The sequence below is a fragment of the Corapipo altera genome, unplaced genomic scaffold, assembly GCF_003945725.1.
Source record: "Corapipo altera isolate COAL_440 unplaced genomic scaffold, ASM394572v1 268, whole genome shotgun sequence".
NCBI classification, from domain to species: Eukaryota; Metazoa; Chordata; class Aves; order Passeriformes; family Pipridae; genus Corapipo; species Corapipo altera.
Genome location: NW_020884901.1, coordinates 886,997 through 911,199, shown reverse-complemented (window position 1 = coordinate 911,199; position 24,203 = coordinate 886,997). Strand labels below are relative to the sequence as shown.

The 24,203-nt window shown below is 45.3% G+C and overlaps 1 protein-coding gene and 1 long non-coding RNA gene across 5 annotated transcripts in view; one reads left to right on the top strand and one right to left on the bottom strand.

The window, feature by feature from the left end:
* The window catches only part of NR6A1 (nuclear receptor subfamily 6 group A member 1), a 57,253-nt gene extending 37,707 nt beyond the window's left edge, over positions 1-19,546 (bottom strand). For 2 of the 3 annotated variants that reach the window (XM_027650079.1, XM_027650080.1), the window contains exon 1: positions 19,492-19,546. In XM_027650079.1, coding sequence (XP_027505880.1) covers positions 19,492-19,534 — 43 coding nt within the window. In that variant the 5' untranslated portion in view covers positions 19,535-19,546. Of the gene's footprint in view, positions 1-14,918; positions 14,923-18,417; positions 18,428-19,491 lie in introns of those variants that run through there. The other variant, XM_027650082.1, reaches the window with a different exon arrangement.
* Positions 24-24,070, top strand: LOC113950348. Of its 2 annotated transcripts, none has more exons than XR_003528718.1 (4): positions 24-117; positions 13,002-13,030; positions 21,705-21,884; positions 23,275-24,070. It is a non-coding gene; the product is annotated as an uncharacterized LOC113950348 (long non-coding RNA). The 2 variants fall into 2 exon arrangements; XR_003528717.1 differs by having other exon boundaries at positions 19,016-21,884.
* The last annotated feature ends 133 nt before the right edge of the window (positions 24,071-24,203 follow it).

The window sequence follows — 24,203 nt, the reverse complement described above, 5'->3', positions numbered from 1 at the left end:
TCCCGCCCCGCCCGCACCGCGACGGGGCCGCCGCTCCGCCTCGGCAGCCGCCGGGCCGCCCGCAACTTGGGGGAGAGCCAGCCCAGCGCCGAGCCGTGCCCGGGAGCGCCCCGCCAGGTAAGGCGTTAATCCGAGTGCCGCCGGGCCGGGGGGAGCCGCCGGGGGGGCGGGGGTCGCGCTGCGCCCCGACCCGCCGCCGGGGCTTTTTTTTTTTATTATTTATATTTTATTCTTCCAGTCTCATTTCTGCACGTGCTCCTTTGTTCTCCAACAGAAGCGCTTTTTTTTTTTTTTTTTTTTAATATGTGTACATAAATATATATGTTATATCCGCTAATGTAACGCAGCTGGAGCAGCCGCTCCCCGCCGGTACCGGGGGAGGGGGGAACAGGCAGCACCCCCCCTTTATTCCCTCCTCCCCCGGTGAAGAAGCAGAAACTCGAGCGATTCCGCGGCGCCGAAGTTGCTCGCGGGTGCGGGTCGGTAACCAGACACGCGTGTCGCCCGAGGGCTGGCGGGGAGGAACTGAGCCAGACGGGGACACAAAGGAGGGGGGCAGCCCCAGACACGCCGTCCCCGCCCCGCGGCGGCAGCGCCCGGCACCGCCGAGCCCCGGGCGGGGACGGCGAGAGGGAGACGAGCCCCCGGACCCCCTTTTGTCTGGCCCCGGTGGCACCTGCGGGGGCGAGCGCTCGGCCGCCCCGCCCGCGGGCACTATCGCGACCGGCGACAGCTTAGCGACGGTTGTGGTGGTGGGAGGGGGGTGAGACAGCCCCGGTGTCGAGGGTCTCGATCTGTGGCCGCGCGGGGCTCGATTCCATCAGCCTCACGTTAATTACCAAAACCACCGAAAATACAAAAAAACTGCAATAAAATGAGCCCCCACGTGCAGTATTCCTCCAATTCTTGCTCTGTCATACCCGATATTTTTCTTATCATAACTTGTTCTAAAAGAAATTTAACACGTTTGCTCTCAGACTGTCGGCAGTGATTAACTGTGACGCTTGCAATGGACTCCGTATACAACATCTAGAAGAAATCTAACGTCTTTGCCCCTCCAGACCATCTGCAGTGATTTACTGTGACGCTCACAATGGGCTCTGTATAAGATATCTAAAAAAAATTTAACTTGTTTTCCCCCAGACCCTCTGCAGTGATTAGCTGTGACACTTGGGCTCTGTGCACGATAAAAGGTGGTCAATGTACACTTAAAAATCTGGCATTGTCTAAGAAAATAATTTTCATAAACTTTTCCTATCGTTTTCTCAGCAAAACCAGCCCATTATGAAAGCTCTGAGTAGAATTCCTCCACAAGTTCAGAAAGTTGAGGAGGGGATGATTTACCCTCCTTCTTTTGTCCAGGAATGCGAGATAGCAGATTTTGAGAGTTAATAAGTATTAAAAGCCACGAGGAGCATTAAAAGTGTGTTTCCAAGCGGTGTGCTCCCCGCAGCCGCGGTGCAGAGCAGCCGGGCAGCGCCTGCAGCTCCACGCAGAGCAGAGGTTATTCACATGGCTGTTCGAGAAACTCCATTCATATCTCTGACTACCTGGATTTGAATAGAAACCAGACAGCAATTCTTTGGTCCCAGCCACTATTCGCCCCGCTGGACAATAGAGATTTGTTAGCACACAGGCACAAGCCCTGGGACACAAAGCTGGAGGCAGCAGAGATAGGGGCTTCACTGCACAGGAAATTACAGCTTTTGATGCACTGTTGGCAGGTCTGTCGGTTCAGAACAGCAACATGCCTGTGCCATGTTTAAGAGCTCCTGACTGCCATTTTTAACCACCTAGAATGTCATAAAAGCTTTATTGTCGCAGTACATAAAATCATGAAGTCCATATGGTTACTTTTCAGCTGCCCTGGGTCTGGAAGGCAGAAGTATGATCTGGCTGGAGAATTTAATTTGGGGAATGTGGGGAGGGGGAAATTAAAAGAATTTGAGGACAGAAAACCTCAAAGTGTTTATAAAAGCAGAGATTTGTTACCGAGGCAGCTGATGTCTAGCTTGAGATGGGGTGGTGTTCTAATAGATTTGTTTTACTGGTGGCTGTAAGAGGATGAGGCTGGACAGCTGATTTCATCCTAAAAGGTTCAGTAAATTTACTCCATGCAGCTCCAGTACCAGCTGTGGAGGAGGACATCGCTCAGTTGTGTCAACTTGGCAAACACCAAAATAAATAAGAAAACCCAAAGCGCTCAGTGTCTGGTACCTCCCATTTCCCCTGCTTTCCCCCCAGTCTGGAGTTAAAATGAGAACTGCTCGGAGACTGGGCTTTAATCCGCTGATTGGAGCCAATGAGCAGAAATTATTGAGATTAGAAACCCAACCAGCGGGTTTTATTAGCTGAGAAGCCAACCCCTCGCTGTGCGCGGCGCCGCGGCCGGGGCAATCCTCACCCAAAGAGCAGGAGGTTTGTGGCTGTTTTTTTTTTTTTTTTTTTTTTGTATTTTTCCATAAATCGTCCCTCCTCTACCACCTTAGTGCCACATAAAACACCTGGACCCATGGGATTTTAAGACTCTTAGAATTCTCCCAGGCACACAGTGTCAGGGTGTCTCTAGGTGGGAGCGCTGCTGTGACCGCAGCGGGAATGGGATGACTTGGCTCTTCTTCACCCGGGAAAAACAATGGAAGTGAGAGTTGTATATTGCATTTGGGAAATGTGTGTGTTTGTTATGAGCAGCAGAGATACAAAGCATCATAGAATACAGAAACAAACGCTGGGCTGTCTGTGTCCATATTAAGCACGTTGAAAAGGGGAAGAATTTTTTAGGGTGAGGAAGGTCCATTTTCCAGGATGTTTGGGAGACACCTGGGAAGAGCGGTACTGATGCTCTGCACCAGCCCTTGAGACAGATGATGGACTTGCTTCCACTGCTCCTTTGAGCAATGTAGGACAAAAAAAGGCTGGATGACTAAACCAACACACTGTTAAAAAAGGTGCTACTTGTATGATTAACAAACACCCGCTCATGTGAGGGGCTAGCTCATAGAATTTTCAGCTGCTATATCAGAACATTAGAAATACAAATATGAATGTAAATACTTTTCACGGGAGTCAGTTTTGTCTGAGCAATTATATAATTTCCTTGAATTCTCCTGATGGAGTACAATGGCTTGGGTGTATTACTTCTCAGTAAAACTTAGGTGATAAGAATCGGGCTAGATTACAATCAAGCTATTTTGATTTTTCTTTCTTGCTGGTACTGACAAACCGACAAGGACCTAGCTAAAATAAGCCTTTGGACAAAAATATTATTATTTTTAATAAATGTAAGGATATTGATGGCTTTATCTACAAAGCACTTTTAGATGAAATTCCATGGTATTCTTAAAATACAGCAACTTTTCTGTTACCTGTAAGACTGTTAATTCACCTAGATGCTGATTTTAAAACCTACCCCTTGAAAGTGCTGCCTAAAAAAAAAACGTGCTGAAAAGTTAAATTCTGTCCTTACAATTGCATTGTAAGAGTTTGAGTACCTGTTAAGGAGATAGTTTTGAATGGAAACCAGAACATTATAGGTTGGCAAAAAGAACTGCCTTATCAAAACAGCCACAAGAGGAATGTCTGGGCATAACCTGCCCCGACAACATCCACAGACTCAGCCTGGACATGGGAATAATCCCATCAGACACATAAGAAAAGGATGTTGATGGCTCTTCTTATGTGGTCAGGGTTTATTTAAACTGCACATAGAAATAACAGATAATTCCAAAGTCAGTTTTCTCAACTCCAGTTATGGCTGTTCCAAGGGAAAGCTTAAAAAGCCTGGACCACTAACAGCCTTGGAAGTTGCAGTGTATAATCCCGCCAGTAAAATACAGTATTGCATTACAGGGTTGGTTGCCAATAAAAATGTGTCAGGTATGCTGAGATCTCACAATAGACTTGGCAATTTAACAAAAAATGTGGAATCCTAAGAATTTCATTTTATCTTAATAATAGCCAGCAGATGCTGTAATCGTTTCAAACCCACAGCATTGATTAATGGCACTCAACAGTTTCAAATGTTAAGAACTCAAAAGACAACAATTGGGTGTTTTGATGTTAAGGGTAACATGGAAGCATGTGTTTCCCTAAGAAGCACCATGGACATACAGACTGGTGACATCACCTTTTCAAACAGACTTCAGTCATTCCTGCTCTCCCTGTTCTGCCGAGAGTAGCTCAAACCATCTGCAGCTGCCCTGAGCTGTAACACAAAGAAATGAACCCAACTGCCAGGAATGACTGGGTAAAACTGCACATTTCCATGTGTTGACTGCTGCATCTCAACCCCAAGAACCCTCCTGCAGTTAATTGTGCCACCTAAACACACACGTGCATGAATGAATATTGCAGGGAGCCTGGGAACGGGAATTCTGCCGCCCGGTAGCAGGTCCCTTTCCACCATTCCTACTTTGGGATCCTACCCAGTTTGGGTTACTCAGACCTGTGGTTAACCTGTGTTTCCCTCAGAAAGGCCAGACAGTCTGGGCTGCGATGCCAAGCTGTGATTAAGGGCAGGGGAACGCGGCGGGCGGGCTGGATGGGCACGCGGAGCGGGAACGTGCCCGCCCAGGGCGCTGCCCTCGGCTCACACGAGGCTGCTCTGCAGCACAGCTCCAGCTGCTCTGGCACACGGGTGACAGGGGCTGTGTGCTCTGGTGTGGCTCCAGCCCAGGCACGGTGAGCCCCGCGGTGACACAGCCACTGCCCGTCCAGTACAGGCACACTGAAACGGAACGGGGCCAGCAATCCATAGGTTATCCATGTTACCCATCCCAAACATTCCAGCAATACGGGGACTGATTCTTAACTTGCTAACCTCAATCAGTTTATAGTTTTCTTGAAAAACACCTTGTCATATGAGCGTTCGAGGCTTTCCTACTTCGTTTCTTTTGGGCTTTGACCATAATTATTTTAGCACAAGAGTGCCTGTCCCTCTCCTCTCGTGTGCCATCCGCAGTGCCTCTGTAAACAGCGCTGCACCTCGAGCCTGGTGTCATGACCGAGAAGGATCCGTCTGGGCTATGAGCAGAGGTGGTCAGGGTTTCACCACACTCTGCAATTCCCAGTCTCCCATATTTACATTTCCAGCTGCACGCACGCAGTGCCCCGGAGTGGCAGCAGCTCCATTTACATAACCAGAGCTGGGCACCCGGGGGCTCGTGCTGAGCTGAGCCCCCCAGTCCGGGCAGGGAGAGCTCCCACCTCGCCAGAGAACGTTGGACCTGCACAGGAGAGGCTGGGGGGAGTCCAACAGGGCATTACAGAGTGTGGGTATGCGGGGACATAAAACCCTCCCCTGGAACTGGGCATAATGAATGGCTCTTGGTAGTCAGATTTATTTCTTTAGGTGGAGCCTCAAATTCAGATTTTTAAGATGATCAACACGTTTGCAGACAAGGTTCACCTTAAAAAGATTCCTAGTTATAAAACAGAATGCGTTCAAGTTTGCCATATATTTTTTTTCTGCTAAAGATTTAAATATCATGTGGCTTTAGCTTTCTTTCTGTTCACTGAATATCAAGGTCAATTAGGAATGATGTCTGGCTAGTACTCTCAGAGCAGATTAGACAGTTGCATCAAAAACTAGGACCATGTATAGGTCATCTGTTACTGTGACCTAGATTTCTGAGAATCTGTTCAATTTGTTTTATTGAAAATGTGGTCCTCTCTCAGTTCTGTTTCTCATAGCAAACCTCTCTGTAATAGCAAAAAATAGCTTTATTAGATACTTACAGACATTGCTTACTACTTCTGCTAAGACACAAAGAAAATCAAATCCATGCAGCAGACCTGTGCCTGTCATCCATTTAATTTTAAAATAACTTAAGGTTCTGAAAGGCTTATGCCTTATAATCTAAAGCATTTGGTCCACATGCCAAATACTAAGCAATCTGAAATACATAATAGCTTAGCTGCAGCTTTGTTTGCCCTATTTAATTCATTTTTTACCCTCAGTAACCAGTGGGTAGATGCAATATTTCCACACTCTACTTTGGAAAAGAAGAACATACAGAAATATTTGAGTGAACCTGTTTTGTTTGTATCTGTGTGAGCTTTGTGGTGCCCAGGGAGGAGAGCTGGTGTGGATTGCCCAGATCCAGACGTCCCTCCCAGACCCACCTGTTTACTGAGGATAAGGATGGTGCCATCTGAATCCTGACACTTTACAGCACATCCACCTATGCCTGCTGGGTTGTCATTCTGAAACCACATAAAAGCAGATTTCCATTTGGAACATTTTATGACAAATTTCCTCTCACAGCTCTTAATTGTTCCGGTAGAAACCAATTACTGGAACAGAGATCATGCAAACCCCCTCTTGTTGGTGTAAGTATTGGGAGAGGGAAGGGCAGAAGGTGCATCTTAAAATATTAGAAACTATTTTCAAACACCAATGAGTTCAGTGCTAAAACTATAAAAATATTGAAGTGATTGCAGAACCCACAATCCAAAGATCAGACCTGGGCATTATCATCATCATCAGTCTCTGTGGCTCATCATGTTGGGGTACAGAGCACATCTGGAACACTTGTGCTCTCATGACACCCCAGGACAAAAGGCTGGTAATATGATCAAACAGCAGGAGAAAGGACACCAAAAAAAAAAAGAAAAAATGCCAACAGATTGAGATTCACAAATTAAAATCTTCAGTACATCCCTCCCTCATACACTGTACCTAGGAAATCTGTTCCCATTTTTTCAAAATTCTAAAGCCAGTTCTACCAACTCATCTGAATTTTATACTACTTTCATATTCAAACTTTTATGTGCATCTCACAGCACACTGGGACCAATTTATTTTATAGGCAAGATAAAACCCGGCAATATTTGGGTGACGTTATCCAAAGATCATTCTTCTAAATGAACATAAGTACATTTTCTCCTTTTTGTTTCACATGATGGCTGCATTTAAATAGGCTAAATGTATAATTCAGAGAAGAATGGCTGAGTCCTGCTCACCTGGGGGTCATATCCACATCCATCCAATATTTAAAAGCACACAAAAGCAAAGAAATTAAATATATAAGAGGCGGGGGAGGAAGTCTTTCTTCCAACAGAATATTTGCCTGGTAACCAGATAGAAGAGACCGCCTCTTTTTTTTTTTTCCCCCAAATCACAGTTAGTTATTCTACAAGAGTCTTTGAAGACACTTCTATTTTAAATTTTAACACCTGAAGAACATTTAAAGATGTGCTGCTCTGGCTGAGCCGCACACTGAGCAATGGGAGGGAAGTCCCACAGAAACATGGTTGAAACTCTGAAGCCAGTGCTGTGTGATCAAGGCACATTCAGATCATTTGTAAACAAGGCTGAATGAATTTGGTGTGAAAATGGGAACAAACAGCAGCGAAACACAGTGGAAATCCATCCATCGTGGGGATGGGACCACGTGCAGGGCGTGAGGACGTGTTTCCCTGCCAGCACAGAGCACAGACATCGAGGCTTTGTGGCACCTGCCGTGGCTGGATGGGAGTGACCACAGCCAGGAGATGGGAGCCAGGATCCTGCAGAGGTTCAGGGAGGTCAGCACTTGTTCTGTGTGGCACCCGTTCAGCTCACGAGGAAGACACGCTCGTGGAAAGAATAACGCTGGGAAGGGGTGAGAAATCTCATAACTCCTGGGAGGAGGATGGGGAGGATGGATCCTCACCTGTTTTTTTCCCGCTCATTACAATGTCATTGTAATGTCATTTTCTTTGCTTCAGTTATTTACAGTTATTGGAAGTAAAATCTTTATTGCACTGAGTGTATCATGAAATGGAGTCTTACAAGATGGCAATGTAAAACTGACCTGGAGGTGCCACAGTGCCAAAACTGAGCCAAAAAGTGAGATTTTACAGGTGTTTCTTTTGAGAAGAAGTCCAAATCTTGAAGTCTAACAGATGAGAACTGCTGGATTATAAAGCTGAAAAACAGGAACTAATTATCTTCAAAGGGACAGTAACCAATGAATCAGGAGAAGACATTATGATGATGAAAAGCAAATCCTTCATTGGATTGTTCTCCATCCATACAACTTCCCAAGCAGATAACCTAAGCTTTATCCACCTGGAATTGCTAATATTTCAAACAGTGAATTAAACATAAAAGTCCCAGTTAGCATATGAAAAAAAATCTATATTTTTGTAGTGTTTTATATGATCCCCTGTATGAACAGGGGATTCTATTGGAGTCCTGTCCCCAGTCTGAAGTCTCAGGAAGCCATCTCTGAAACATCCTGCTCAGGAATGGGCCTTCCCTTATGTATGCAGCAGGGATCACACTTTAGTATAGTCTTTAGAGATCAACTCATAGAAACAGAACAAACACCTCCAATTTCTCTCCCCATTACTCTGCAGTGTATTTTCCCTGTTTGCCCACTGCACGTGCAGGTTCTGGGCGTGTCTTCTTCAGTATCTCACAAGGGAGAACTGAAACGGTGCCTGTAAAACACACCCTGGGGGTGAGCCCACCCAGCACGGGCACAGTGGCACTGCCTCACCCAACCAAAGGAGACCTTAATGCCAAAGCCATTCTCATCTCCAGCTACATTTACACATCCCAGAAGCAATAACAAGGGCATCACTCTGACCTTTGGGACCAGCAGGAGAACCCACGGTGCTTCCTGCCCTCCCTGCCCTGGCAGGGACTGGCTAAGTCCAGCTCGTTCCAACCTCAGCACAACAAGGCAATTCCCTGCAAAAGAAGAACTAATTTTTGTGAAGACTGTCAGACTGATGACTCTGCCAGCAATCTCTAAAATGCTAAAAGGCAGAAAACAATCTCGGTAACAGAATCATCTGCAGTTAGGATCATCTCTCTCCTTCCTGAAACCGAGGCACAGGAACCATGCCTGAATTCACAGCTGATGGGAAATCTTTTGATCTTCACAGACACAGAGTTACCAGCCAAGAACAGTGAGCACAGGAGGATCTTCTGAAGAAGCACTTATCCTAAATTCACCACCACAATGAATGTAAGGTGGCCTGGGTGTGGAGCAGTGCAGTACTGCAGTGATGGAGAACTGTGAGCATGTTTAATACAGCAGAAGAGACAATGTTATTTATATCTCCCAAAGCTGCTTACCCAGTGTCAGATGTGCCAGGGCATAGTGCAACTGCAGGAATCCATCAGGAGGACACCTGAGATTCCTCTCCATTAAAAGTGATGGATCTAACACAGCCAATCATCTTCATGGCAACAAATGTTCTCTTAAAAGACAAGATAAAAGTTCACAGGGAAGCTGTGCAAATTCATGAAGAGAAAAAGGCATTCCTGGTGACTGAAGGCACAGAAGCCTGTCTCCAGAAGTCTGTGTGTGTTGAAAAAAGTCTGGAAGACATGAGATGATCAGCAGGAAATGTGTGAGCTTCTCCTCCTTGTATTTTTCTCCAAACATCCAGTAGCCACTGTTTTGACTGTATTTTAAGAATCAGAACTGCTTTATTGAGTGCAGCCAGCAGCTGCAATTCAAAAGTGGTCCCGAACATCAAGGTAGTTTTTCCCAACAAAGACAATTTCTGAAGTTGTGTGAAATGGGATGATGACACCATTACTGAGACATCCAGGGCCAAGGTCAGTTCTGTTCCCTGCAGCTGCAGGTACCAACAGCTCACAAATGCAGCCTCCTCCAAACCCATCCCTGATGGGTCTGCTCAGAACAACGTCCCTTGCACCACCCTTGGGGTGCTGGGAAGCTCTTACAGCCCTGAAGAAGCTCCTTATCCCCTCCCCAGCCCGCCTGGGTGAGACTGTGCTCAGCCTTCAGGAAATGTGGTGTAGAGGCAGACAGGGCTCGAGTCATCGTGTGTCCCATCCCTTCCCTTGCACAGAAACAATTCTGGAGACAGGACAGCGAGCTGGAGTCTAATCCAGGGTGATCACTGCTGAGTAAGTAGGTCAGCAAGGAAGCTCCTGCCCATGGTCGTGTCTTCCAGCCCCCACGGCCCTTCTCACTACAAGCAAATGTGACAAACACTTCCTTTAGCAGGTTACAGGAGATGGAGGGTTTGATTCTGAGGGCTTGCATGTGTGTTCTAGAGAGATAAAACAAGTTGTGCTTAAAAAATACAACTATTTCACCATTTTAATGGCTCAGAAAGAGTTCAGTAAGGCGCTTAAAAAAATACATGGCATCTCATTACTCAGCCTGGGTTGTCAGGTTGCAGATGCTGACTAGCTCACTCACAAATGCCTTATTTTAAAATATTATCATGTTTGGCAAAACCAAAATAATTCTGCTTTTCTGCTAAAATGACTTGCTGAGTCTTAGTCTAATATTTTTCAAGAATAAGGAGTGTCTAGTATAATTTTGTTGCAAAATCACATCCCTGTAGGTCAAAAAAGTTTCCTAGTCCTTCATATGCTCTTGAAACAGAAGTTCATACCTCGAGTTTCTGAAGAGTCATTTTTCCCTGCTAACACCTACTGCCAAGGTTCTGCTTCCCCCCTGTGAAGACAGACCCATTCCCAAGCCCAGGGCAGGGTTGCTGTGCTCTAACTGGCTCATTTGTGCAGGTAAAGATATTAGCAGACAGGACAGAACTCCTGAGCCTTCACTGTTTCACCTCAGAGAACTCTATTTTACTGGTGACAGTCTTTCTGATTATTTAATTGCTCTCCACTCATCCTCTCAGAAACCTGTTCAGCTCAGAGATGTCTTTAGGGCAGCCTGTGCCAGAACTGGATAAAGTATCATTTCAGCAATTTCAGGAGAACTAAATGCAGATGCACCAGCCTCTGTTCCTGTTCAATATTTCATTGTTTGCACAGTAGTAAGACTCAGATTGTGCACACACATGCAGTTAATTATCTCCATGGCAAGTACTGCTTCATGCAGCCGAGTCCTTTATCCTCACACATGGTCTGTATTCCTTGTTCCCAAACATGTAACTTTGCATTTGACTGTACTAAAGCATTCATTTACACTTGATTTATCTAGAGATCCAAATTTGTGTCACTTTTCTGTCTAAAAAAACCCCAAATCTGCTAAAATGGGATACTCCATTTCTCCCAGGCCAGTAACCTTGATGCTTTAGGACGTGGCCAACAGTCGCTCCAAGGCTGCGCCAACTGGATCAAGTTCCCACTTGGAATTGCACTGAGACCTCCCTGTTTGTCATTTGTTAATCCTTTTAACATTTGCCACAGCAAATTTGTATCATACCAGTTTAAATTGTCATTCAGTATTAAGTCAAACACCTTACAGAAGTCTAGGGTATGATGCATCCACAAGCAAGCTTGTCAACTCAGAACGAGATCAAAAGAACTTGATAAGTCCTCCATAAATCACTGGAAACTGGTATTAACAGCATTTCTCTCAGGTCCCAGGAGAGCTCTGCATTTATTTTCTCTAGGATCACCACCACAGCACTACGTCCTAAAGGGGCAAATGGAACAGACTGGAAACTTTGTGCCCTGATTTCCTGTAGTCCCAAGACTTGTCAACTATCAGACCAAAGAATTTTTGGACAGTTAAAAATAATCTCCAGTGCTAATTGTAGAAGACTGCTGAATCTGAAGTGTTTGGCCATGGCATTGCCTCTTAAACACCCGAATTTCAATGAAACAGCAATAACTAAAATTACTGCCAGCAATTCCATCCTTGTGTCTCCCCAAGGTGTATTTGTGTGCTTACCCTGATGAAGTCATTTACCTTGATAAAGAAAACACATTTTTATATTACAGTTAAAGCTTGTTCCAGGACAAAGCAAATGTGCTTGCACATGGCATTTACATGGATGCTCCAGGCAGGCAGTGAGACACTGTCATGTGCTGAGCAGAGTCTTGGCCCCGATTTCCATCCCTGGGGTCACACACCTCCCTTGTGAGAGTCACAGCTACAGCACAGGGGGTGGGAGAGAAAGGGAAGCTGCTTTACTACCAGATGCATATGTTAAATTTATTTAGTGATACTTCAGGGCAGTGCTGCTGGGATTCCTGCCCTGCTATAAATAAAAGCCTTATTGTGAGGAGCTAATGGAATGATTGAATTAGGGTGTAAGAATTGTTCAGGCGCCGTAAATACCCAGAGCACCAGAAACATCCACCAAATTAACTAAATCCTGTCCTCATACTCGAGTTACCAGGTTTAACCTCTGTGTTTCAGGGTTTGTATGCAAATTTTGAGGAAACCATTTTCTTTGTAGAGAAATCCACTCTCTCCACTGTAAGTTGAAAGGAAACCCCGCATGCTCTGAATGTACAATATTTTCATTGTAAAGGTCTGGGCAGCAGTCACTGCCTCCCTGACTGGTGCCATTACACTGGTGAGCTCACAGGGATCCCAGTTTACAAGGCATTCCACGCGCAGAACTAACAGAGTCGGGCTTTAAGGGACCCCTGCCCCATGGCCCCCTGCCTCCAGCATCTGGAGAGGGTGTCAGCTCCACCTAATGCTGTTTTCCTGACAGAAAATAATAATTAAGCAATAACAACAGAGGTGGCAGCTGTCAGCTCTGGGCTGGTTTTGGTGCTTCCTAAGCAAAAGAAGTCTGAGAGGAAGGCATGTTAAGGTTCAGTGCAGACTGTAACTTTTGGAGTGTGCCTTGCACATATTGCCCACTTAGTGTTTCCAGAGAACTGTTTTATCATTTCGGAATCTGTCCAAAAATCCAGCTTGATGGAGAGCTTTGAACTTTGCAAGGGGGAAGGAGTGTACAGCCAGGATATAGAAATAACATGTACAGTTTGTTTTTAACATTCAGAAGAAATTCAAGCTCTAAAATCACAAAACGAGAAGATGAAAGTTACCGCCTCGAAGGTCAGTGGAGGTATAAAAGAAGGAAGAAGTAGTGAACTGAAAAAAAAGCCTCTCTCACAATGTAGTTTAAATATAAACACACTGTTTTGGTTTGTTAAAACCAAAATTTCATGCTTCACTTGAACTCAGTTTCCTTGATTTATGTTATACCCACCACATGTAGTCACCCTCCGCTCTGGGACACTCCTGAGGCTTAACACTCAAGGCTGAGCACTGCTTGTGATTAATTCAAATTGTCTTTGTTCTTTCCACCAGCTCCTACTCCAAAAGACGGCAAGAAAAAGGTGAGACTAATTTTCGGAGAATTCTTTTGATTTTCAGTATCAGTTGATGTTTAATGATACCATTAAAATCAATCAGTTTAAGTGCAGACTACAGCCTGTATTCCTGGAGTGAGATTGCTTCAAGTACTTTATGAGACAATACACTTACTGTTAAGTTACATGTATTAGCTCAGGATGTTCAGAGACACACTTATCATCCCTACAACAAGAGAAAATACTCCAAATTTAAAGCAACTCTCTGGAATTTAAGCTGTAAATTATCCCCATGGACTCTGCAGGCTCCACTTCAGTCACAGTAAATATATTTCAGATACAGCAGCAGATTTAATTTTTAACAAACAAACTGCAAATAATTCCTCCCTCAAACCATGCAAGCCAGGTGGAAAAGGTGGAGATAATTAGATCCAATATAGAGACTTAAAGAGAATAAATCCCATTTTCCTCTTTTTGGGGGAAAGAAGAGAGGGGACAGGAGCTGTAGAAATATAGAGATTATGCACTCCGTTAAGAAGTAGGTCCCCTGCTCTCACTTCTGTTGGTTTAAAGTTATAGGTGCCCCCATAACTTTTTTATTTTTTAAGTGAATTTTATAAAGGAATCTGAATCAGTATAAACACCCTTAGTTGCAGCTATTGAGAATATGAATATCCACAGGAGGAAAGGCTTTTCCACAACTGCAATTCTGATACATTCAAAGCTGTTTTAAGGAACACTAAGTCAACTCAGCATCCATAACCAGTGTTACACTTCTGCAATTCATTAGTCCTTGTGGTTCCATTTCGTAATTAAAATACTTTGCAGTTTAAGACTTTACAATAAAGAATGTGCAGTCCTCAGCAGTGTTTCCACTGCCAGTCTATGGAAAACATATGCATGGAAAATATGTACAGTGCATGTATACAGCCATCTTTGGATAGCTTCAGTGAACATTCAACGCTGTCGGTGAGTTTGAGAACTAGAAAAAACCATCGACCGTTGACTGTACCTTGAGGTTTATCACAAACTCTCTGTTGAATGGAAAGCCTGAACCTTCAGTGATTTCACATGTGGTTGCCATTAACAGGTCATGATTTACAGATTATATTAAGAGCTACGGAGGTTGAGTTTTTCCAGTTTCTGCTTTCTCTAAAAGTGAATTGGTGCATAAGAAATGTTTGTTTTCCCTTAAAAAAAAAAATTAAAACTTTATACTAGAGCAGAATTTCCACAGAACAGAGTATGACAGCAGTGGAAGGTTTTGTATGGGCAGCACAAAAGCAGGAACATATCCGCACCATATGGTACACTTGGAAACAAATCTGAGCGCGGTGTACGTTCAAAATAGCAGAATACAGGCCAGATCAGGAGGGAAACCTCGTTTCCATTTGGGCTGGCAACTTGAGCTTCGCTGGAAAAAGCTTTGGAATGTCAGTCCATGTGCTCGCAGGAACCTGCGCTCGATTTCAGCAGCTGCTCACTGGGAACGCCGGGCAGGGACCGGGGCAGGGACCGGCTCCCTCACGGCTCCCTCACGGCTCCCTCACGGCTCCCTCACGGCCGGGCCCAGCTGCTCCTGCAGCTCCGGCTGTCGCTTCCCAGCCAGGCAAGCAAGGAAACACCTTTCCTTTGAAAGGAATGGAAAGCCGAGGACTGGGGCACCTCAGTGGTACCTGTGTGGAACCTTCTCCAGCCCAGCTGGGGGATCAGGGGTAGGACTGTGGGCTCTGAGAGCCTGTGCCTTCCGAGGCTGCAGGCACTTGTTTTGCCCCCACGGGACTGCAGAACCCATGAAACACCGAAAGGACGTGCCAGGGAATGTTGTCTTGAGCTGCTCTAGAAGGAGATCTTGTAACATCTATCATTCTGCTTCTGTATACAGTCACAGATGGGCAGGATTAACAAGAGATACCTGTCTGAGGCCCAAGAGAAAGCACAGGCTGTTGAAACTTAAGGCTGTTCCTTCCAAGCACACCTGGCATCTTCATGTGCGTCTATCAAATGACCAAGGGGCATCAAACAGGCCTTTGTGTCAGAAGGGGGTTCAGCTGGTAGTCACCTCCACCATCAGAGCCTTCCTGCCATCCAGGAGGTCTGACAAATCCTGAACCACTTGGCAAGAGCAGTGGGTACCTCAGGAATGGTGGTGGGGTGGTGGTTCTTTCAACAGCCAAGCAGCAGCCTCAGGGAGGATGTGACAAATGCTCTCAAGCAGAATGTCTCATGCTGGTGTACTGTGAATACTCCTGGGATGAGGCCCAGCCCTCACGGAGTTAGAAAACATTGTGCTTCTAAAGAATTTTGGGAAAATAATTTAAATGCAAGAATAGGGGAAGTTCAGTGAATGTGCCATTTTCAAGCCCTTGGTGTACGTGGAGTCAAGAACCATAAACTTCAAACCAGGTGTTCCCAGCTGCAAAAATCTGTAGTAAAGTGGATTAACCAAGCAAAAATAATCACCTTTACCAAAAAAAAAAAAAAGGGCGATTTATGTTACTTTTAAGGTAGTTTCTCAAGAAGATTCTACTGCTCTCCCAGTCAAGTGTGCTTGCCAGAGCCACCAAGACTCTGAGGAGCCCGAAATAGCTGTACATCCTGAGGTCAAGGTGACTGCAAAGGGACTGTTCCCTGTGACAACACCCTCCCAGCAGAGCAGCATCTTCAGCACCTCATGGCTGCAATCAACATTCATTGCTGTCGGTGGGTTTTCCTTTCTATCAACTCACTGATCAATGAATGCAAACTGCGGACCAGCCAGCCAAGGACCAGCCTCCTACAGCCAAGGACCAGCCTCCTACAGCCAAGGACCAGCTTCCTATAGCCAAGGCCATACAGGCTCCTATGGCCTGGGCAGTTTTCTGGCAAGAAAAGCAACAGTTTTGCCAAAGAAGTGCTTACATCCAAGTTCTGCCTCCCAAAACCATGTAAGGCAGGTCTATGGCTGTGCCATTATCCCACCAGAGAGGTTCAGGACATGTCATCCAGCTCCTTCATGAGCAAGTATGAGTGCTAAAAGCATTATGTAACTTAAGAACTGCACAGAGATTTTTAAAGGGGCAGAACAGGTGAGGAACTAACTCAATTTTAATAAAAGTTACACCCAGCTGGTAAATATCTCTCTTTCAGTAAAGTGTAAACCTACAAGTTTACCTGGTTATAGGAAATGAAACTTCCTCCTAAGTGAGCCCAGCTATGGAACAGCACTGGGTCCTACAAAGTGACCAGTGAGATGAGAAAGGACTGAGGCTGTGGGGCTTTGGATTGACAGGGTAGGAATGGGACAGAGCAAGGCAGAAAATAGCCACTGATTTAAGGTGCTGCTGCAGAGAACATTCTCCATGGCTGGGGTGGGCAGGGCCAGCTTTGATTATAGTGGAAGGGTTCGGGAGCTGGGGCTGACTGCCTGGGGCAGGCAGGGACCCTCCTGCCCTGCAGGGAGGAGCACACACGTCTGTCTGCAGGACAGACAGAACTGACACTGCCTTGAGACAGAAGAGCAACCCCTCAAGCTGCCCTCCAAGTATTTTTTAATGACTGGCATGACATAGCTGTGCCCAGGAATGCCACTGTGGCTGGGCTGTGCAGTGCAGTAAAGGCAGGAGGCCGCTGTGCTGCCCCCACGCTCTGAGGAGGGGCCACTCAGACCAGGGATGGTGGACCCCTTCTGCTCAGCAGTGATATCACTCAATTCCCTGTGCAGTAAAGGGTCCAAGCACTTCTCTTATGCCTTGTTTCCTCCTCCAGTTGTTTACAGGCTTATTCTGAAGTAGCCTGTTGAGGCACGCTGTGCTGATACCCCACAGGAGCCATCTCCCTCAGCTTGCTGTACAGTTCAAGTCAGAACAACTCACTAATGACTTTTAAACTCCAGTTTGGTGAATATTCAAAATAAATCTGTGTGCTTGTTCTGCTAAAACACTTGAACTTGTTCAATCTTACACAGGAACAACTCCACCAAGTTCAACAGTTACACACTCACAGACTGAACTTTGCAAAAGTGGAGCTTTAGGAAAAAATCTCCCCTCTCCCTGAGCCTGACAGTGAAGGGCTCTGTTCAGTCACCCAAAGCGAGCACTTCCACCGACACCCTGGGTAACTGTGGTGCTTTGATAGAGGGAATTTACTACAGTAATGTAACAGTGAGCAGCCCAGAAGCACGGCTGCCAAATTGTTTTAACATTATCAAAACGAGAATGACTCATTTTTTATGCAGTTTGACATTTTGCCTTTGAAATCTCAGATTTTTCAGCATGCTTGGCAGGCTCCCTCGGAAGTGAGAGTGCACAATTTGGATTTTTTCCAGCGACATCTTACATGATGTACAAGAAAGTACTTGTGCGTTATTTTAAACAGACATTTCAGCCAACTGGTTTCCCCCACGTACACTTGTGTGAAAGTACAAAATACAGAAGTCCCGACAGAGGTGTTCATCTTTACTGCAAGGACACGTGAAAATAATTCACTGCAATTACTCTAAGACATTTCAGACAAACAGGGAAAACTACAGTAAAGGGGCCATCACCCTGTTTGCCAATGCACAACAAGCCAAAGGCTTCAGCAGACACTCCACAGATCTTAAAGACTCTGGATGCACAAATAAGCTTAAGAATTCATTTTCCTACTCTGCTGTAAAAAAATCCTCAGGATTTTTTTTTTTTTTTTTTTTTGCTTTAATCATGTTTGGTAATGAGACAGGCAAAGGAAAAAACTTACTAAGGGAAGACAGGTTAGTAGACATGTTCAGAATGTTTTTAAATCCATGCTTGGGAAGTTTTAGATGTTTGTGGCACCAACTGTTCACTCCCTACCAGAGCCACCCCCCCAGAGATCTGCCTGCCCTGGAGCACATCAGGGTGATGCTGAGCACCAGCACGTTCAGTGCTGCCAATGCAGACATGGGACAGCTGGGGCTGGAGAGGTCTGGGATCTGCCCCAGCAGGAATTGCCAGGGCTCATCTCTCCATCCTGGAGGCTCCTGCAGGCCTTCCAGCACTTCAGGGACCCCGCTGCCCACCAGCACTGACGGGGGGATCGAAAGACAGGGAGACATCAAAAGAACTCAAGGAGCTCGGTTTATTTAGTTTATCAAAAGTTTATATAAATATCTTCATAGGGAACAGATGTTTGACAAGCATTTTTCAGTTTAGCAAAAGATAACACATGAAAGATGTGGCTAGACAAACTCAGAGCAGCAATAACATACAGTTGTTTAAGGGGAAAAGAGGGTCATTCAGCTCATATTGGACAGCTTTGCTCTTAGTATTGGCAGATACATTCTGCTGGAAGAATACTGTGGAAAATTCAGTTTTGTTTTAATTCCCTTTAATGCAGGAGAGGCCTGAATGCAGTAAATCTGAGCTATGTCAGCCACAAAGGCTCAACAGCATATTAGCCAATATATCAATATAAACTACACATCTCTAAATGACAAATTATTCTACATATGCATGTGGAATTATCTGTTTCCACATAAAAATGATCAACTGCGTGAAAACCTGGCTAGATGCCTACAAAGGTGTGTTTTATTAATCAACAGGCAAATAACTGCACAGACACTTACAACTGGGAGCCTGCCATACCTGCATTCCACACAGCTGTTCTCATGGCAAAGGAGAACAGCTCCACATATTCCCACTGTAGGGGAACCACAATTCTCCCAAGTTCCCCAGTAAAAGTGCAAGTCCACCAGCACGAGGGCACGTGGAAGGGACAATGTCCTCGCTCTGGAGGGCTTTCAGCAGCCTGAACATCTGAGCATTATTTCTGAAACGAGCTGTCTGTTTGAAATTGCAGATTTGAAAAATCCACAGGGTTCCCAAACAGTGAGATGAGAAGCTGCCCTGAGTGAGGGGTTTGCAGAGGCTCAGCCCTCTGTTAAGGAGGTTTCCCAGTCCCCCCAGTCTGACAAGGGCCTGTTGCCATCTAGTGGATTCCACCGACTGGTCCCTCTGCACAGCAAAGGCCACTAGATGGAGCGTTAAGAAGGAATTCTGAATTCCTGTTTTTCAGGTGTCCAGCAGCTCAGATTTTCAAAGTCTCAAAAAGTTACAGGCCCAGAATTACCGTGAAATTGCAGAGGATTCCACCAACTGCTCTCAGTTCCATGAGAAATTCCAGGCTCTACCTTTCCAAGTTTAATACTGAAACACCACAGATAAATACTTCCCTGTCAACAGAATTTACCATCACCTCAGGGGTTTATGTCCCTCACATACAAGCATCTACTTCATTGAGATACCTCTGGTGACAAAGGATCTTACACAACCTGCACTCTGCTGGTGGAAATAATCACATACAGACCTGGTCTGTGCTACTTTTGTGAAAAATACCTCATCAGTTCTCAGCTATGGGGAAACTCCACTTCCATGATTAAGCATTAGCTCTAAAACTTCTCAAAGTCTACTATGGAGTATCAGTTCACATCTTTGGATTATCTCAGAATGAGAAATTCCACCTTATCATGTGGCAAGAAAAGGGGTACTTACTGCCCATGGAGTTCATAGGGAGGACAGGAGAGGAGGAACTCATCTGCTCCACATCTGTAGCTAATGGGAAAGTGAAAATGAAAAAGATGTGATGTGCATGTTACCAAGAAGTTTTTATTTTGAAAACTTTCATTTACACTTAAATTGAATATGCTTGTCTTTGGTCACCTGAGGAAGCTGCTTTAGAAGCAGGTAGTTTTTAACAGCATCAGCCTTCCCTCTTTTGAGATATGTCTATCTCATCCACGTTATCTACAGATGTACTTTTCCAAGCATTTGTACTGGAAGTCTGTAATTTGTGATGGTTTGAGAGTATCAATTCAGAACAACTTCCAGCACAAAAATTCTGGATTACATCAGCTTTAAACTGCATTCAGACCATTACTGTGGAATGAAAAGACATGATGACCTCCCATCTGTGTCCGGTGCACTTTTAAAAGATTCCAGATAGGAAGAGAGATCCTCTTCCATAGGCAGGCAAAAATGCTGGTATTTGATCTGGAGCAGCATCAAAAACAAGTGTTTTTAAACACAAGACACTCCAAAGCCTTATTTTCTAACAGCTGAAAGAAGAAACAACTTCCTGCCTGTGTTTGCCAATGAAAAACCCCAAAGTCAGAATGTGATCCAAACCAAATGCCAGATGCCCTCTGTGTTTTGGGAAGGATCCACCTTTCCAGGACCCAAACCAGGAAAGACCTATCTTCTAGTAACAGGGTCAATTTTAACCCAAGATTAGGGAAAACAAAGATACATTCTTTGGGGCTTGATCTCTGTGAAAAGACCACAACCCCTCTCAGCACATCACCACAAACACCAAAGTCAAGCAGATCAGTCTCCATCTTCATCACTTTGGTGCTGATAGATCCCACATAATTATATACTCTGTAACTCCTGTTTAGCTTTAAGACCCAGTAAATGCACACTACAAGTTACATTCCTAACCACAGAACACAGCCCCAGAAGCACAACTCCAGCCCACAGCCAGGCTGTGCTGCCAGCCCAAATCCTGCCTTTCACATTCCTGCAATTCCCATTTCTCTGGCAGGAGGCAGTTCCCCGAGGATCACTGTTTACACTGAAAAGTGCAAAGTTCTGCTCTAATTAGGCAAACCACAAACAAATGTAAACACTTCAGCAGACCATTTTTACAGAACGTGAGAGCAGACACAGCACCACAGTGAGTTAATCCTCCTGCCGTGCCTTCCCACCTCTCCGAGTGCCTCACCGAGGAGCCTCCTCGGGGTAGCTGCTCACAGCAGCAGCCACAGCCCAGAGCAGCACCAAACACAATCACAGATTTATTCAGCAATGCCCTGGGTCGTTCCTGTCCTATTCCCCAGTGAATTATCAAGGCATTTACTGCCTAGAACATCCACACATTCATTTATCATCTCGCTGCGTTCAGAAAGCTGCACATGACACGCTGACTGCACCTTCCCAACAGGCACAACCCAGAGGACACTGCACAGGCCTGTGGTGTGCTCAGAGGAAAAAATGATTTTGCATCTTCCCATTTGCCACCTTAGTCTCCCTAATGTGGGAATTGCTGACCCTCCAAAGGAGCTAGCAGCTCACACACTATACGTGTGTTTATAAGCTTAAAAGGACTCTTCATATGCAGCACAGCCATTTCAGATCCCTGGGAAGAGTTTTGTACTTTTCCCTGTTGAAAGCTACATGTGCTTTCACATACAGCCAAATTAAGCCAACAAATAAGTGCAGCTTAAAGTTACTTTTAATCTTCTGTGAGTGGTAAGATTTAGCCGGTGTAGATTCAGCACTGAGCACAACTCAGCTTTCAGAAAGGCTGAAGGCCCAGCTCAGCAGATGGTCACTCAGGGGTTACCTGCTGCTCTGGCACACAGAGGTCACTGCCCAGCACGGGGGACAGATGGCACAGGGCAGGCACTGAGAACCCATTGTGTGAGCAACAGTCACTCGGGAGAAAGCTACACCTGCCAACATCTGGAATAGTTTATCAAGTATCATTCAAAAAGCAACTAAATATTGCACTGCCTTCTGAAGAGAGCTTTCTGAGCGGTGTTCGGAGAAAGACAGTGCAAATTCTTTTAAGTCCTTTAGTTTTAGATTGTTCATGTTATAGGCTGCCAATAACAAAGTGTAACTATTTCTCAGCTCTGCTTGGGAAGGATAATTTCAGTTCATGCTTGAAATTATGTATTTTAAGTATTTCTAATATGTTCACCAAGGTGGACACCGTGGTCACCACAGCCCAGCTGCTCAGGTTGGAAGGCAGAATTCCCTCAGTGTCCTGCCCAGTGCTGCTGGGAACCTGGTGATCCCACACCCGGGGCGTGGAACATGGCACAGCTCTGGGATCGAAGAGTAGCAACACCTCAACATTACTGTTCTTGTGTTACTGGCAGATGGTATTTATAATGTATTAATCTCAAAATCACACTTGGATTTTTTTGTAAGTGTATAAAAGCACAACTAATTATCCTACACCTGGCCTTGGATAGGAGCATTTAAACATTTCTCTCAATATTAAAAGAATTCAAACAGCTCTTTATGAAACATGGCAATGCTGATTTTGCTCTCTTATCCATAACCCCCTCCCCTCCAGCCCTTTTTACCTTCATAATGACATGCAACACATTAAACTCCTAAAATCAATTCAGCTAAGGAAGAGGAGATATGGATTAACAACCAGCTAAGATTTTGGAAAGTGGTTTGCTCTAAAAGATGAAAAAGACAAAAGTCTGCTCAGCTATGAAGAGCAGCTGCTGCCAATACAAGTATTTACCCCCTGACCCCTCCTCTGCCCACTCAGTGAACAGTGCCAATTGTTTTCCTGTATTATACACTGTTTACAAGCCCTGAGTGGCATGAAAGGAATTAATAATTCAGCTCATGGAGCTGATGACCTTTATTGGGGTACCCCTATTTGCTGAGTAGGAACCAGAGCAAAAAGCTCCCTTGAAGCCACAGGGTTTCTTTAAGAGTTTTTCACTTTACAGCCTAATTGGCCACCATAACATAAATCAATTATTTCTCCTGTTTTAAGCAACAATGCTACCTATTCTCAACCACTCAATTTCTAACTTCTCTTGTATCAAGCCAGCCCTTGTTCTTTGACTTTTACAATGGTCTGGTAAACACACTGGCAAGGCCAGCCTGGAGAGCTTTGCAGGACCAGGAACATTTGGGAACACCAGCAAAAAGAGGTTATGCTATTTTGAACTTCTCTTGACCTTTGCCTGCCCTTGTCCCTGGTTATGCTAATTGAAGGGGTATATGGGCTACTCCCAGAAATGAACTTAGCCTGAACCTGTGACACAGCATTGGACTTTGAAGATGAGTTTGGCATCCCCTCCCCAAAGGCTGTCACCTCACTACAGGAAGGGACAGCAGGTCAAACACAGTACCCTGAGCACTGCAGGGAGACCCCAGGTGAGAGTGAGCAGAACGTGCTGACCCAGTGAGTCACATCTTCCCCCGTGCCCAGTCAGCTGCCAGGGATCAATGGCATGGATCCACGTGGCAAACCCACAGCTGTGCTTGTGGGGCTGTAGACAGAAGGACGTGGTCATAGCACAGCCTCCACAGGTACAGGGTATTCCAGATGTGACTCTGCCATGTCCCACAGGAGGCACTCAGTGCTCCTCTCAACCTCCTGGCTCTCAGACCAGCACATGATGGGCTGTCTCCACCACAAGCACATCCTGACTCATTGTGAGGCTCTCCAGGACCCCAGGTCACCCTGCCGAGCTGCTCCCCAGCCTGTACCATTCCATGGGGTTATTGCATTCCCTTCAGGTTATCAAGGTCCTCCTGAACAGCAGCTGTGCCCTCATCGTGGTGTCAGCTGCAAGTGTGACGAGTGTGTCCATCCCATCATCCCCATGGCTGACAAAATTGCTAAATAGTATTGGCCCTAATATTGACTCCCAAGGACAACCACAGCATAACAGGCCACCAGTTAGTGCTTGGACCCTTGACTAGCCACCCTTTGAACAAAACAGCCCAGTTTGTCACCCAGTTTGTCTACAAGGATGATATGGGAGAGACTGTGTCAAAAGCCTTGCCTAAAGTTAAAGTTAGTGACAAAATTACTGTCTCCTCATTCAAGGATCCAGGAATGAGGCTGGTCAGGCATGATCTTCCCTTGGTAAACCCACAGTGACTGTTCCCAATTACCCTCCTATCCTTCAAGTGCCTAGAAGGGTCTTTTGGGAGAATTTGCTCCATACCCTTCCCACTGAAGGAATGAGACGAGGATGACCAGCCTGCAGTTCCCCAGAGCAGCTACTACTGAGCAGAGCCGAGTTAAAGGTGATTCATTGTCCCTTATCAGCTGAATTTTACTATACAGAGACATTCCTCCCCTTTCCCCTACATTGGGTAGAGCTTGCCTTACCTCAACACTGAAAACACACACTGTTTGCAGAAAGAAGTGGGAAGTAAGGTCATTGTGATAAATATTTTTACTCATTTTCCTTTACACAGAAAACAATCCCAGTTCCTGCTTACCAACAAAACTGAAAGGAAACCTACACAGAGTTGAATGTTCCATGAACCTGCACTGCGTTCCTCAATAAACACTCTACAGACATTGTTATTTTAAATGCCTGTTTACATTCCAGTAAAATTCTGTCAGCATGGTATCTGATTTATTGATGCCATCAAAAGTCACAGGATTCCTGACGTGCCTCCTGAGGCACAAAAATCAAAGCAGAAAGGAGCTG